We start from the raw sequence: 16,793 nt of genomic DNA on the forward strand, positions 1-16,793 counted from the left end.
TCCTAGCCTGGGGTCTATGGACACTTTGTGTATTGGTCCATGGCATAGAAACAGTTGGGAACCCTCTGCTCTAGAGTTTGCAGAGAATGGTGCAAAAAACAAAAAAAAAATCCAGTAAGTGGCAGTTCTGTAAGTGAAAGCACCTTGTTAATGGGAGAGGTCAGAGGAGAATGGCTAGACTGGTTCAAGCTGACAGGAAGGTGACAACAATTCAAATAACCACAAGTTTCAATGGTGGTGTACAGAAGAGCATCTCTAAATGCATAGCATGTCAAGTCTTGAAGTGATTGGGCTATAGTAGAGGAATGCTGTGAACATGCACTCGGTGGCCACTTTATTAGGTACAGGAGGTACCTAATAAAGTGGCCACTGAATGTTGTGTAATCTATACTAAGCAATTCAAGGTAAATCCCAATCACTCTCCATTGCCATGTTTTTTTTTAATTCCAATTTTCTTTTAAGCTCTGTACTGCTGCAATCAGCAAATGCAGAAGGCAGTGTCTGTCTGTAACTTTGATTTTATTGCAATTGATAGTGTGCTGCTTCTAATGCAGCAGCCATCCAGATTGGTTTATATTCAGCTAGGTTTGACTGAAGCACAAGTTGAAAACTTGTAAGTTAAAGTTAAGCTTTGTCTTTATTTCCATTCAAACATTAGGTTTCGGCATAGTCCAAACTGCTGGTACTTACGAGAGTGGTCCATCCACAGCTGGATTCGACAGTGTCTGAAGCACAAGGCTAGCGACAAGGCCTTGCACACCTTAAGAAACCAGGTAAATGGTAAACTATTATATGTATAAACACATTGCAATAGGATCTTTTTTTTTAAAAAATATGGATGAATAATTTAACCAAATTTTAATGTTAGCAAATGTATATTTTATTCTTCGCCAATTCTGGTGCTAGTCTGAATGATTTACCAAACAATTCATTTCTGAATATTATGATCTAAAAGTAATTCATAGCTCAAAATATCAGTATATGGTTTTCAAAATAAATCTCCAAAAGTTGTTTGTGGAATTATTGGTGCGAAAAATTGAACCTTTGGTATACTCTATAACTGGAATTTAGCAACATTGTCCTGATAATGTAAGGAAAACATAAAGCAAACTTTTGAAAATAAGAATCAAATAATATTGCATGTTATCATCTACCACCTCATGACTCATGTATTGCAGCTACTGAGTCAGAACTTGTTGCTACCAATTTGCATAAAAACTGTGTGCAATAAAAATTTAATTAGTCATCCTTTGGAGCTTTGCTGATGTTGGAATGTCAGAATTTCCATACCATACCATACTCCAACACACATTTAGTTCACTTTTTATTTTAAGTTTTTATACGGTGGTTGAATAAGTGTTCCAGAGAACTCAGTACATTTAAGTAGAGCACAGGAAGTGAGTCTCTGGTGACTTTAGGAAATGGGGCTCCAGTGAACTTAAAGGGAGGTCAGGATCTGGTACCTCGAAGTCTGAAAGGAGTGTGAGAACCAAGGCCCTTGTTTATTAGAGTGTGGATAAAAACACCCAGTGAATCAAATGCAGATTCAATTAGGGTTTTCAAACAAATGGGTAGTAGATTATTAGATTATTACCACACATAAAAGTATATTTCCAAGGAGTAATGAATTTTTGAGAGGAATATTTATTGAAGTATTTTTACATAACAGTGTAACTCTCAGTATTCAGCTAGCGGTATTATTCTAGGGGAAGACAGCCTCCGGCTTGGCCAAACTTGAGAAATCTTGTTTGGGTAGTTGCTGCGTGATGTCTTACCCTGTTATAAATCACTACCATGAAATAACAAACAGTACACAATGTGCAAATAAACAATTGACCTTTATAATTCTTAATTCGACTGTAGGGTTAGTAAAGAAAACAGAAAGGAAAAGGGCCTATTTTCATGTAACTGTCTCATGCACAAGTTGGAGTTCACTGTTTTCCTGTTTGTTCATTTTCCATCGATTTCACCCGGGCATCATTGACTCCCGACTCCATTCCAAGTCCACTCTATCCTGCAATCTGCAACTTCCCCGTTCTGGCAACTTCTCTCTCCATCTTCCACCAAACAAAAAAACACAAGCGCAAAACACTCTCTAGGGCGCATAAAAAAAACACCTCTCCTCATTGGCCAGTGCACATTCCAAAGCCCCTGTTATCTCTAGTCATAACCCAAACACTGTGCTGCAGAGAAACCATTACATAAGCAGTGAAACCTTTCCCGGGTCTTTACACTTCATGGTCTGTATAGTACTGGACTCATTCCTGGAAGGAATTGAGATTTATGCAAGCAGGAGAGTAGAACCTTGATACTATCTCAGGACATTCACATTTTGGCAGTAGTGCTGGTGCATCAAAATTTATTCCTCAATAGTCAACTAACATCAATGTTTTTCAGACAGATTTCTCCCAATGTGGATTCTTACGTTAATAATCTTGTCTTTGTTACTTGTTTTTGTTATAAAATAACCACTTTGGCAAGAAAAGCTGGAAAGCCAGATGGGATAGAATGAGGTAATCAAGAGTAGATACAGTAGAGTTTCTAATCTTTTAAACTCTGCCATTTATCAATCTCGGGATAACCATAAGATTCAATGGTGAACAGATCACCTTGATATGAATGAATTGTCGATCGTTTGCTGTTCTGCTTTGGCAGGAGATTTATAGTAAATGGTACATCCTTGGCCATTGCTTAGAGCTCTGATTCATTTTTATAAAATATCTGTCGATTCTTTATATTGATTGGGATTTAGTGAAGTTATCCCAAAAGAAAAAAACTAAATACTTGTGTTGACTAATGTCTTTCAAAAGGGGAGTCTGTTATCTTTCTTGCGGATCCTGGTTTCTATGCCTTTACTTCTGTACTTGATTCCAGGGTGAACTTAGCTTTGTTAATTGTCCTTGTCAACCTCATAGACTCTCAAGTGCAGTAAACCAATCCCTATCTTTCAACAATGACTACATGCACACATCTCCCAAAATGAACTATTATGTTATAATTAGCATTGTGAATGTTATCAACTAATTTTATACCATAATCTAATTCTAGCAACTTCATGGCTACCTTAGATTATGTTAGATTACTTAATATATTCCAAATGCTGGAGCTGAAACTTGGTTTATACCAGTTTTTATACTTTATACCAAGCTGTGGGGCAAAAATAAGCATACAAGAAATAATGACACAAGAGTCAGCAATAGCATCCTCAAGTCTCCACCATCCAATACAAATGCGGATGACCTTGTGTTACTGTTTTTCTTCCCTGTGTCCCTTCCACTTTACCCTTGAATGTACTGAAAGTTTGTGAAAAGTTCTCTCATCTGGAGCATTAAGCTAAGGTTTTGTCCCTATTAGAAAAATATGAAATAAGCTAATCTTGAGGAGACATCGCACATCATTTGAGAATTATAAATCCAGCGCATATGACTAATATATGGCAAACTCAAATGAAGATCTGAGCTAATATGTAGTACATTCAGATTTGCCAGAGGGACAGATAAGGCAGCACAATATTGTAAGTGCAACAAATTTTATTTGAATAAGTGGCTTTTATGGGTAAGGTTCTGACTGTAGGCACCAAATTATCTTTGTTGTATAAAGATTGAAGGTTAATGGAAATCAATTTGAACAGAAAACTGAGCTCAATTTGAAAAGAAACTAAGAAATGGTTAATGTTTCAAAATGCAATGATTAAATTATTAATAAAATAATGGTGCTTATGATGTGCATTTCAAAATGGAAACTGCTCAAACACAAGCCATTAAAATGGAATGGGATGTGCATTTCCATTATTTAAGAGGTAGAAGTAAGGAGAGTGATAGAATGTTATGTATCTGCTTACTTGCTTTTGAAGTATATTCTCCAGTGGTGGGCACAAGGATCTGCTTTTCCAAAAGAAAATTCTTTGGCTTCACCTTCAAAGATAGGTAGTCTATTTCTGCACATTTTGTAATTGATCTTGGGCTTTGTGAAGCCTTGTTCAAAAAGAGGGTGAGGTCACTTACAGTCATGACTAACAATGATGATTTTGAGGGACAAGTCCATGGATTTTATAACAACTATTTGATTTGAATTCTTGCTCATGACTCTTGTAATTGGAGAGTTGGCATATACTTGTGTCATGGTCCAGCAATGATTGCTATTGCATATGATAATTATATTCATTTTCCTTTTCATATTGTGTTTTAGAATTTGTAAGGTTGTGTACTCCCTTCTTATGTTTGGGCTTCCATGCACAAACGTTTCTACATCCATCTTATGAACTCGAGGTTTTTAAAACCCATTTTGAGTATTTCTTCTCCACTTTGAGCAGTCATCGACCATAGATCCCAGACTCTACGTAGTGGGTAGCACAATACTATTATAGCTCAAGTCTTCCGAGGTGTGAGTTCAATTCCAGCATCCTCTGTAATGGATTTATACATCCTCCTTATGGAATGCTTGGGTTTTCTTTGTGCTCCTATTTTCTCCCACTGTCTAGTTTGTAAGTTAGTTGGTCATTGTAAATTGTATTGTGATTAGGCTAGGGTTAAATCAGGGGTTGCTGGGCATTGCAGCTCAAAGAACCAGAAGGATCTGTTGTGCTGTATCCAAAATAAATAAATAAATAAATAAATAGATAGATAAAATTACATGGCGATTACTTCCCATAGGAGTACTCAAAATAGTTTGTCTTTTCTGGTTTTGGTCAAGAGAGTGAGAAGGCTTGTACAACATGGTCATTAGGTATATTTCAGATCACAATGTTGTGGGTGTTGGCTTGGCAAGGGATTGATGATGGTTTGCATATCTGAATCAACTTTCTAGAATCAACTCCTGCCTGAGTAAGGACCTGGACCCACTGAAATCTACCTATCACCTGGCCAATACTAATACAACAGGCTGCTGTTTATGAACTACAGCTCAGTGCTCAACACAATCATTCCCACAATTCTGATCACAAAGCTCTAAAACCTGGGCCTCTCTACCTCCCTCTGCACCTTGAATTCCGCACCAGAAGTCCACAGTCTGTTCAAATTGGAAATAACTTCTTCACCTGACTTATAATCAGTACTGGCATACCTCAAGGATATGTGCTTAGACCCCCTACACCTATGACTGTGTGGCTAGGCACAGCTCAAATGCCATCTATAAACTTGTTGACAACACAACTATTACTGGCAGAATTTCAGATGTTGATGGGAAGGCGTAGAGGAACCAAGATAGATTAGCTAGCTGAGTGGTGTGGTTGCAATAACCTTGCTCCAAGCATCAGTAAGACCAAAGATTTGATTGTGGACCAGAAAGGGTAAGACAAGGGAACACACACCAGTCTTCCATCAAGGGATCAAAAATGGAAAAGGCATCAAGTTCCTGGGCATCAGCATCTTTGCAGATCTAACTTAGGCCCAATATATTGATGCAGTTACAATGAAGGCATGACAGTGGTTATATCTCTTTAAGAGTTTGAGGAGATTTGGTATGTCCCCAAGGAAACTTGCAAATTTCTACACTTAACCTGGAGAATATTCTTAACTGGCTGCATAACTATCTGGTGTAGATTGGGTGGGTGGGGGGGGGGGTGGGGGGTTGGCACTGTACAGGATCGAAATGAGCTGCAGAAGTTGTAAACTCAGCCAGCTCCATCGTGGGCACTAGCCTCCCCAACATCCAGAACATCTTCAAGGTGTGATGTCACAAAAAAACAGTGTCCATTATGAAGAACATCACACAGGATATAACCACTTCTAATTGCTATCATCAGTGAAGAGGTACAGGAGCCTGAAGGTGCACACTCAATGACTCAGGAAAAGCTTCTTCCCCTCTGCCATCGGATTTCTGAATGGACATTTTACCCACGAACACTACCTCATTCAACACACACAAAATGCTGGAGGAGCTCAGCTAACCAGGCAACATATGTGGAAAAGAGTACAGTCGATGTTTTGAGCCGAGACCCTTTAGCAGGACTGGAGAGAAAAAAATTACCTTTTTTGTGCTTTTTTTCTCATTTTCTTTTCTCCAGAACCGCTGCAGGGTCTCAACCCAAAACATTAACTATGCTTTCCATAGATGCTGCCTGGCCTGCTAAGTTCCTCCAGCATTTTGTGTGTGTTGCTTGGATTTCCAGAAACTACAGTTTTTCTCTTGTTTGTGAATACTACATCACTACCTTTTTTGTACAACTTATTTAATTTAACTCTACATATATTTTTGCAGTTGTTATCATTATCATCAATTATGTGCCATGTCATAAGGCATATAAGATGTTGGCGATCGTATTCTTTGACCATGATTGTTCTTGGCACATCTTTCTACAGCATTGGCTTACGATTGCTGCCTTCTGGGCAGTTTCTTAACTAGACATCGGGTGACCCTAGCCATTATAAATACTCTTAAAGATGGTCTGCCTGGCATCAGTGGTTACAAAACCAGGTCTTGTGATGTGACCCTGATGGGGGAACTAAGCAGGTGCAACACCTTGCCCAAGAGTGACCTACAGGCTAGTGGAGGAAAGGAGCACCTTACGCTTCTTTTGGTAGAGGCGTATCTCCACTCCCTCCCCCCCCCACCCATTCTTATGTATTGCAATGTAGTGCTGCTGCATAACATCATATTTCACGACATAATGCCAGTGATATTAAACCTGATTCAGATTCTGAATTTGGACAACTTCATGAGGACACTGTTGGTAGTGACTTTTCAGTTATAGATAGTCCAGATCTTGGAAGCATACAGGAGAAGTGTCTCACCATGAATCTTTATCGTTGGAGGGTATTGCAGAGCAGCAGAAAATTCTTTGTGGATAACCTTTGTCTGTAGCTGATGAAAATGTCTTGTTAAATACATTATTATGCCTTTTTAGTAGACTCTTTGAATAATGTTGTCCCCAGCAAAAATCACAATGCTATATGTTCATTTAATGAAATTGACCTTGACAAATGCAATTTAACTTGAGCTAAGATTGCTTCTGACACTGAGGATAACTCCTCTAACAATGCATCAATGCAATCAGAAAGGATTGCCTAGTGTGGTTGTTAGAGTTGAATGTCTTGGGAAAAGTGCTGCTTCATTTGTTTTATTGAAATGCTGCTGACAGTAGTCTGAATTTGGAAGCAGCATGTAATTAAGTTACTGTTGTCACTGGAGTTCTGAGTGCCAGCTACCATTAGAGGCAGGCTGCAGCACTGCTTAGCCCAGTGAGCCCAGCAAAGATATTATCCTGCATGTGAATTCTGGGAAGATTTTTAAATCCTAAAGGACTTGGCAAGATGGATGTGCAAATACTTGGGTGTTCACCTCGACAACAGACTTGACTGGAAAACTAACACCAAGGCTGTTTACAAGAAGAGGATGAGCAGACTCTGTTTTATAAGGAAGCTGAGATCCTTCAATGTGTGCAGCAGGATGTTGGAGATCTTTTACCAGTCTGTTGTAGCAAGTACTGTCTTCTTTGCGGCTTTATGTTGAGTGAGCAGCATCCGAGCTGGTGATGCACAAAGACTAAATAATCATCAGAAAGGCTGGATCCATCCTTGGCTTCAACTCGGACTCTTTTGAGTTAGTGGTGGAAAGGAGGTCACTAAACATACTGTTATCCATAATGGACAATCAGCCACATCGTCTCAAGGACCTACTGAATAAGCTCTGGAACACCCTTATGAACAGGCTCAATCAGCTCCACTGTTACGAGGATCGTTACAGAAAATCTTTCCTACCAGATGCAATAACCATATAACAATTACAGCACGGAAACAAACTATCTCGGCCCTTCTAGTCTGTGCTGAATCCTTACTCTCACCTAGTCCCACTAGCCCGCACTCAGCCCATAACCCTCCATTCCTTTCCTGTCCATCTACTTAGCCTATTTTACTTTAAATGATAATATCAAACCTGCCTCTACCACTTCTATGGGAAGCTCATTACACACAGCTACCACTCTCTGAGTAAAGTAATTCCCCCTTATGTTACCCTTAAACTTTTGCCCCCTAACTATATAACCATATAACAATTACAGCACAGAAACAGGCCATCTTGGCCCTTCTCAACTCTCAATTCATGTCCTCTTGTTTGAATCTCCCCTACTCTCAATGGAAAAAGCCTATCCACGTCAACTCTATCTATCCCCCTCATAAATTTAAATACCTCTATCAAGTCCCCCCTCAACCTTCTATGCTCCAAAGATCTAACTTGTTCAACCTTTCCCTGTAACTTAGGTGCTGAAACCCAGGTAACATTCTAGTCAATCTCCTCTGTAGTCTCTCTATTTTGTTGGCATCTTTCCTATAATTCGGTGACCAGAACTGTACACAATACTCCAAATTCGGCCTTACCAATGCCTTGTACAATTTTAACATTACATCCCAACTCCTATGCTGAATGCTCTGATTTATAAAGGCCAGCATACCAAAAGCTTTCTTCACCACCCTATCCATATGAGATTCCACCTTCAGGGAACTATGCACCATTATTCCTAGATCACTCTGTTCTACTGCATTCTTCAATGCCCTACCATTTACCATGTATGTCCTATTTGGATTATTCCTACTAAAATGTAGCACCTCACACTTATCAGCTTTAAACTCCATCTGCCATCGTTCAGCCCACTCTTCTAACTGGCCTAAATCCCTCTGCAAGCTTTGAAAGCCTACTTCATTATCCACAACGCCATCTACCTTAGTATCATCTGCATACTTACTAATCCAATTTACCACCCCATCATCCAGATCATAATATAACAGTTCATCTCTGCACAATAAGAGAACAAACATCAAAGCATAATGGTCTTTGTTTTATTATTTTGTACATTATTATCGCACAGTATTGCACATTGGTAAATTATTAATGTGTATATTCTGTATTTTATTCTTAGTGAATATTCATATTTATTATTATTGCAAAGTGTGTTAAATGTTTCTGCTGTAACTAATTTCTCACTCAGGATCAATAAAATACTTATTATTAAACTGTTATTTTTTCTTGTGGAAGAATCTCGAATGAAGAGTCGCTGTTTAAAAATAAGTGTTCACACACTGAAAATGAGATTTTCTTCACTTTGGGTCGCAGAGATTTCAAACTACTACCGTGAAGGAAGAGTCTCTGGATATTTTTAAAGCCAGAGATACCCGCAAATATATGAATTAGGAAAAGAGTAGGGCACATCACCCTTCAAGTCTGATTTGTGCTTAAAGAAGATGGTGACTGATCTGCCTGTAAGCTTAACTCTGCAATTCCATCTAATTGTGATAAACCATTATCCACTGTCATCTCAGGCATCTGTTTACCTGCTGTACAAGGGGCTAAAGAATATCATGGTGAAACAAGAATAAAGAATGGGGAAAAATATTCAATAGTTCTGTTTCCACTGTCCTTTGAGGAAGAGTATTTGGTAAATTGGTTTATTATTGTCACTTGAACTGAGATACATTGAACAATTTTGTTTTGCTTCCTTATGAAGAATAAGGTGTTTCTGTTACAGAGAGAGTACATTGCAGCAGACAATGTGCAAGGTCATGATACAGTCAATTGTGTTGTCAAGAGCCCATCTTAGGGTATAAGAGGTCTATTCACTAATCTTATAACAGCAGATAGAAGGTGAACTTGAGTCTGGAGGTGAGTGCTTTCAGACTTTCATATTTTCTGCACAATGTGAAGAGGGAGAAAAGAGAAAACATCCAGAATGAGAGGGGCTTTTGATTAAGTTGGCTGCTTTACTGAGGCAGCAAAGAGTATAGACAGAGTCCAGAATCAGAATCAGATTTAATATCACTGGCGTATGTTGTGAAGTTTGTTATTTTGCAACAGCAGTTTATTGTAATACATAAAAATAAACTACTGTAAATTACAGTAAGTATATACTGTATAAAAAATAAATAAGTACATAGAAAGAGGGGAAAATGTGAAGTAGTGTTCAGGGTTCGTTGTACATTCCCAAAGATCTGATGGCGGAGGGGAAGAAACTGTTCCTGAAACATTGAGTGTGTGCCTTCAAGCTCCTGAACCACCTACTTGATGGTAGCAATGAGGAGACGGCATGTCCTGAGAGATGAATACTACCTCTTTGAGAAATCGTCTTTTGAAGATGCCCTCGGTGCTTGCAGAGGTTAGTGCCCATGATGGAGCTGGCTGAATTTACAACTTTCTGCAGTTTTCTCCAATGCTGTGCAGTGGCCCCTCCATACCATTCGGTAATGCAACCAGTTAGAATGCTCTCCATGGTACATGTGTAGAAATTTGCAAGCATCTTTATTAACATAGCAAGTCTCCTCAAATTCCAAATGAAATATAGCCGCTGTCGTGCCTTCTTTGGGCTCTGGATAGATCTTCATATATGATGATGCCCAGGAACTTAAAGCTGCTCACCCTTCCTGTTATTGATCCCTCAGCGTAGACAGGTGTGTGTTCCCTTGACTTCCCCTTTCTGAAGTCCACAATCAATTCTTTGGTTTTACTGATGTTGAGTGCAAGGTTGTTATTGCAACAACGTTCAACCAGCTGATCTACCTTGCTCCTGTACACCATCTTATCACCATTTGAAATTCGGCCAACAGTAGTGTCTGCAAATTTATAGGTGACTCTTGAGCCGTGCCGAGCCACACAGCTGTAGATGTACAGAGAGGAGAGCAGTGGGCTAAGCACACTGCTTAGGTGCATCAGTGTTTTGTCAACAAGGAGGAGATGTTATTACTGATGCACATAGACAGTGGTCACCTGGTGAGGGAATCAAGTATCCAGTTGCAGAGGGGAATTCAGAGGCCCACAGTTTGGAGATTGGAGGATTAGAACAGTGGGTATAATTGTGCTGAATGCTGTGCTGTAATCAGTAAACTGTAGCCTAACGTAGATACTGCTATTGTTTAGGTGATCCAATGTGGAGTGCAGAGCCAGTGAGATTGCATTTACTGTAAACTTACTGTGGTGATAGGCAATCTGCAGAAGGTTCACATCCTTGCTTAAGCAGGAATTGATTCTACCCATGACCAACCTCTCAAGGCACTTCATCACAGCAGATATAAATGCCGCTGGGCGATAGTATTTGAGGCAGCTCACTCTGCTCTTCTTGGGCAGTGGTATGATTGTCAGCCTTTTGAACCAGGTGGGAACCTCCAACTGCAGTAGTAAGAGATTGAAAATGTCCTTGAACATTCCCACCATTTAGTTGGCACAGGCTTTCAGAGCCCTACCAGGTACACCATCAGGGCCTGAAGCCTTGCAAGGGTTCATCCTCTTGAAATATGTTCTAAAGTCAGCTTTCAAGACAAAGACAAATCTCAACAGATGTTGCAGAGATTTACACAGGTGTAGTTTTATACTTAATGCATAAAAGGCATTGAGCTCATCTGGGAGTGAAGCATCAAAGTCATTCATGGTGTTATGTTTTGCTTTATAAGAAGTAATGGCCTTCAAACCCTGCCAGAGCTGACGTGCGTCAGATTCCGTCTTTAACTACAAGTGGAATTTTTTTTTTTTTTTTGCTTTTAAAGTAGTCTTCTGTAGGCTGTACCTGAAATTACTGTGTAATTCTGGATCACCAGTGTTGAATGCCACAGATCTAGCCTTCAGCAGACTACAAATCTCCTAGTTCATCCATGGCTTTTGGTTTGGATATGTCTGGAGGTACACACTCATCCACACAGATCATGATGAAGTCAGTGACAACTGTGGCATGTTCATTCAGATTCAAAGATGGACCCCCGAGTATTGCCTGGTCAAGCTACTCAAAGTGGTCCTGTAAATGCTACTCTGTGTCCCTTGACAATACCTTCTTGGTCCTCACCACTGGTGCTGCAGTCTTTAGTTTCTGCTTGTATGCTGGGAGTAGAAGTACAGCCAGGTTATCAGACTTTCCAGGTGTGGCCATGGGATGGCACAGTTAGCATTTCTGATGGTTGTATAACAGTGATCAACTATGCTGGCTCCTCTGGTTCCATGGATAATATGTTGGTGGCAGTTGTTCAGAAGTTTCTTCAAGCTGGCCTGGTTGAAATGATCCCTGCAATGATTAGGAAGGCATCAGGGTTCACAGTTTTGTGCCTGCTGATTACGGTGCTCAGCTCCTCCTGACGTTGGCCTGAGCTGGACTGAACGCTTCTATCAGGATGATGGCAGAAAACTCCCTAAGCAGAGAAAAAGGATCAAATGTGACTGCTAGATCCATACTAGAGAAGCTGGTTTTCGTGATGTTCCAAAGACTCATGATCCTCTTGTTTTATATGAGTGCTTCATATTTTTCAGAAGTAACACCTAGTTTGAGATTCTCCATTTAGGAACATAAGAAACTGGAGTAGAAGTTGACTAATTTATGCCTACTGCACCCTTCAAGATCATGGCTGATGCTCCTGCCCAATGTCATTCCAAAAATACTACCTCCTTGTTCCAAATGGGGTTTATCTGTCCTAATAACTCCTTTTGCGATATACAATTTTGAAGAATGAAGTCCTGGACAATTTGACACAGTGGTGATCTAATATAAAAACAAATTGTTCTCTTGTATCCTATATTAAATTAAAGAGAGATATTCAATGGACATAATAAATCTTTAAGGAGGAAAAAAAAAGTCAAAGATATTCTGCTTTTGACATTGAAGATTTTATTGTCCTCTTGTAAATCCATAATTTGCAAATCTGTTTGCAGGTACAATATGGAATATTTCCAGATAACTTCACAGCAAATTTACTGATGGATTATTTCATCAAGGAGGGAGACTTTACAAGTAAGCAAGAAAGGTTGATTGAGAATAAGTGTATAGAATTGTAGAATCATAAAGCATTACAGCACTGAAACTGGCCCTTTGGCCCATCTGGTCTATGCTGAACTGTTATTCTGCCCAGTCCTATTGATCCACACTGGGACTATAGCCTTCCATATCCCTTCCATCCATGTACTATTGAAACTACTCTTAAATGTTGCAATTAAACTCTCATCTGCCTCTTCCACACTCTGACTGAAGACATTTCTCCTCAGGTTCCCATTAAATACTTCTCCTTTCTCCCTTAACCTATGATCTTTAGTTCTTGTCTCACACAAACCTTGGGAATTAAGTCCTAACCTATTTAACCTTTTCCTATAACTCAGTTCCTTAAGTCCCAGCAACATTCTTGTAAATTTTCTCTGCACGCTTTCAATCTTATTGATATCTTTCAATTAGGTAGGTGACCAAAACTGTACACAATATTCCAAATTTGGTCTCACCAACATCTTATAGAACTTGAATGCAACATTCCAACTCCTGAACTCAGTACCTTGATTTATGAAGCCCAATTAGCCAAAAGCTCTCTTTATGACCCTCTCTACCTGTGTTGCCACTTTCAAGGAATTATGGGTCTTTATTTCCAGATATACAACAATTGTTGAGTTTAAGGAAAAGTACTGCCAATCTTTTTGTCTATTTTTATTGCACACAAATTTTATAAATGTGCTAAAATGGAACTTTGAAATTAAATAACATCATTATGGTATATTCCTACCATTGAAAAGCCATGTGTTCAAGTAATTAAGTGTCAAATCACTAATAGACACACTTCCAAATATTCCCTTCCATTGGAGAGAGGTACAATGAGTTCCTCTCTCATAGTCTTGTACTGGTTTAGATCGAGTAGCCACTTGGGAATTTTTGTCTCTGGGATGTTTTCTTATTTGGATGATGATATTGCCCTACAGTGTCAATGTCTTAGTTCCTGGTAGTAGACTTATTAATCATGGTCATCGTCACATAAAATGCTGGAGGAACTCAGCAGGCCAGGCATTATCTATGGACAAAAGAACAGTCGACGTCCTTTGGCAGGGCTGGAGAAAAAAAGGAGTGTACTGAAAAGATGGGGGACAGAGAGAAACACAAGGTAATAGGAGAAACTGGGAGCGGTGGAATTAAGTAAAGAGCTGCAAAGTTGATCGGTGAAAGAGGGATACAGGGCTGGAGATGGGGAAGTGTGATAGGAAAGGACAGAAGGCCATGGAAGAAAGGAGCACCCTAGGGAGGCGATGGTTAGGCAAGGAGATAAGGTGAGAGAGGGAAAGAAGATAGAGAATGGTGAAAAGGCGGGGTGCCATTACCAGAAGTTCGAGAAATCGATGTTCCTGCCATCAGATTGGAGATAGATAAAGATTTGATAGAGCAAGCTGCCGTTTCACATTTTTTAAATTTGTATCTAAGATGGCCCCCACCTAGTTCTATCCTTTTGATCAACTAGGTTAATATATTGCAAGGTCCTATCAGGAAGTCTTAAACATTTTTCCTTCATTTAACGTGGTTGATTGTCATCCTCCTTTTCATCTAAATTGGATAATCTAAATATACACTCAGTGGCCATTTTATTAGGTCCCCCTGTACATAATAAAGTCACCACTGAGTGGATGTTCGTAGTCTAATGATGCTTTACTATTGCCCATCCATTTCAAGGTTTGACATTCTGTGCATTCTGAAGTGCTCTTCTGCACACCACTATTGTAACACGTGTGTGGCGACCCACTTTCTGTGCAGGCAAACCGCTCACAAATAGCCAGCGCATGGGGGGAGACTTTGGTAATGCACCTCTGACGTCATTTCCGCCCGGAGAGGGCGGGCACTAGGGATTAAATGCCAGCGCCGTGAAATTTGAATAAACTAGTCTCCAAACGGCTTACCGACTGCATGTTGTTATTTCAGTGCTGTGTGTAGCACATTGCTACACGTGCTGATTTGAGTTACTTTTGACTTCCTGTCCACTTGAACCAGTCTGGCCATTCTCCTCTGAACTCTCTCATTAACAGGGTGTTTTCAGTCATTGGATGTATTTTTGTTTTTCACACCATTCTCTGTAAACTCTAGAGACTGTTGTGCCTGAAAATCCCAGATCAGCAGTTCTGAGAAACTCTAACCACCTGTCTGGCACCGACAATCATTCCATGGTCAATTTCACTTGGATCACACTTCTTCCTCACTTTGATGTTTGGTCTGAACAACAACTTAACCTCTTGATCATGTCCGCATATTTTTATGCACAGGTTTGCTGCTACATGCTTGACTGATTAGATATGTGCATTAATGAGCAGGTGTACCTAAAGAGGTGGCCACTGAGTGTATGTCTTTTCAGTTAGTTGTATCTTGCAGCTACCCAACCAATCAAATATTCATGAAAGTTACTTATCTGAAGATAATGAAATTTTTAGTGAGCCATGTGCAAGTTTCCCATTTTTTAAATGGATGTTAATGGTTCTGAGCCATTTTTTTTTACCTGCACCATTGCTGTAATGGGTTTCCTTTGCCCAAAAAAAACTGGAAATCTGATTGCAATATCTATAATGAGACACCCTCATTAGGCAAAGTTAGTCATTGAGAATCACAAAGCATTTCATTGTCATTTTAATATTTAATGACTGTAGCGTATTTATAATGTTCTTTTATTGTGTATGTGTGTGTAATCAGTAAAATGCAAAAGAAATGCATTATGCTTCAATTAAAAATATTTTGCACCTAAGTTGACTGAGAATGACACTGAAAGCTGCTGTTGTCTTTCCAGATGCCCTTGCTGTCGTCAATGAACTGATGCTCCAGGAAATGTTTGATGAGAAATGCACGCAGCTTCTTTCCCTCTACGTTCTGTATAAATATCTGCACGCTAAACCAGAACTGAAGGTAAAATAAATTGAAATTTCTCTTTCTATGCAAAATTACATACTACTTCTTATTACGTGGTTGACATGGATGACAGGTTAAACAGGAATTTATGTTCGACCTTGAGAATTTAAATTCTGCACGTCTCGGCTTTCATTAATAAATTACATCTTGGCTGATATATGAAAATGTATTAAATTTTCTGTATGCCTTTGTAATCTTGCATAAAATGGAAGATGACATGCCCAAAGAGAAGCCAGATAAGCACATGAGAGAAAACAGAACAGAACAGAGATAGGCTTAATTGAAGAAAAGTTGGGAGGAGGTTGTAACTAGTGAATGGAGGCATGATTAAGTTAAACCAAGTGCCCTGTTTCTATGCTTTACTGAGATAACTGAGACCATTGCCTTGGTAAAATAAAAACGAACTGGAATTTGAGAGATGGTGAAAGAAATTCACTTTGTGACAAACTATTTTCATTGAAAGCATTTGTTTAAAAAATCCATCAACATCCATATATGTTTTTAAAAAGCAAACACGAGGAAATCTGCAGATGCTGGAAATTCAAGCAGCACACACAAAATGCTGGTGGAACGCAGCAGGCCAGGCAGCATCTATAGGAAGAAGCACTGTTGACGTTTCGGGCCGAGACCCTTCATCAGGACTAACTGAAAGGAAAGATAGCAAGAGATTTGAAAGTAAGAGGGGGAGGAGGAAATGCAAAATGATAGGAGAAGACCGGAGGGAGTGGGGTGAAGCTAAGAGTTGGAAAGGTGATTGGCAAAAGGGGTACAAAGCTGGAGAAGGGAAAGGATCATGAGCTGGGAGGCCTAGCGAGAAAGAAAAGGGAGTGGGGTGCACCAGAGGGAGATGGAGAACAGGCAGAGTGATGGAAAGAGAGAGAACAAAAAGGAGGGAATAAATAAATCAGGGATGGGGTAAGAAGGGGAGGAGGGGCATTAACGGAAGTTATAGAAGTCAATGTTCATGCCATCAGGTTGGAGGCTACCGGACAGTATATAAGACCCAGACGGTATATAAGGTGTTGGTCCTCCAACCTGAGTGTGGCTTCATCTTGACAGTAGAGGAGGCCATGAGAAAAGGTCTCGGCCCAAAAACGTCGACAGTGCTTCTTCCTGTAGGTGCTGCCTGGCCTGCTGTGTTCCACCAGCATTTTGTGTGTGTTCCATATATATTTTAATTATTTTAGTCATGGGTCTC

At 39.7% G+C, this 16,793-nt stretch overlaps 1 protein-coding gene across 1 annotated transcript in view; it reads left to right on the forward strand.

Annotated features, from left to right (window-relative positions):
- The window catches only part of mrps27 (mitochondrial ribosomal protein S27), a 115,171-nt gene that overhangs the window by 46,950 nt on the left and 51,428 nt on the right, over positions 1–16,793 (forward strand). Inside the window, exons 5-7 of the mRNA XM_059974598.1 lie at positions 659–773; positions 12,613–12,691; positions 15,477–15,592. Coding sequence (XP_059830581.1) covers positions 659–773; positions 12,613–12,691; positions 15,477–15,592 — 310 coding nt within the window. The remainder of the gene's footprint in view (positions 1–658; positions 774–12,612; positions 12,692–15,476; positions 15,593–16,793) is intronic.

This window comes from Hypanus sabinus, chromosome 7 (genome assembly GCF_030144855.1).
Source record: "Hypanus sabinus isolate sHypSab1 chromosome 7, sHypSab1.hap1, whole genome shotgun sequence".
Classification (NCBI taxonomy): domain Eukaryota; kingdom Metazoa; phylum Chordata; class Chondrichthyes; order Myliobatiformes; family Dasyatidae; genus Hypanus; species Hypanus sabinus.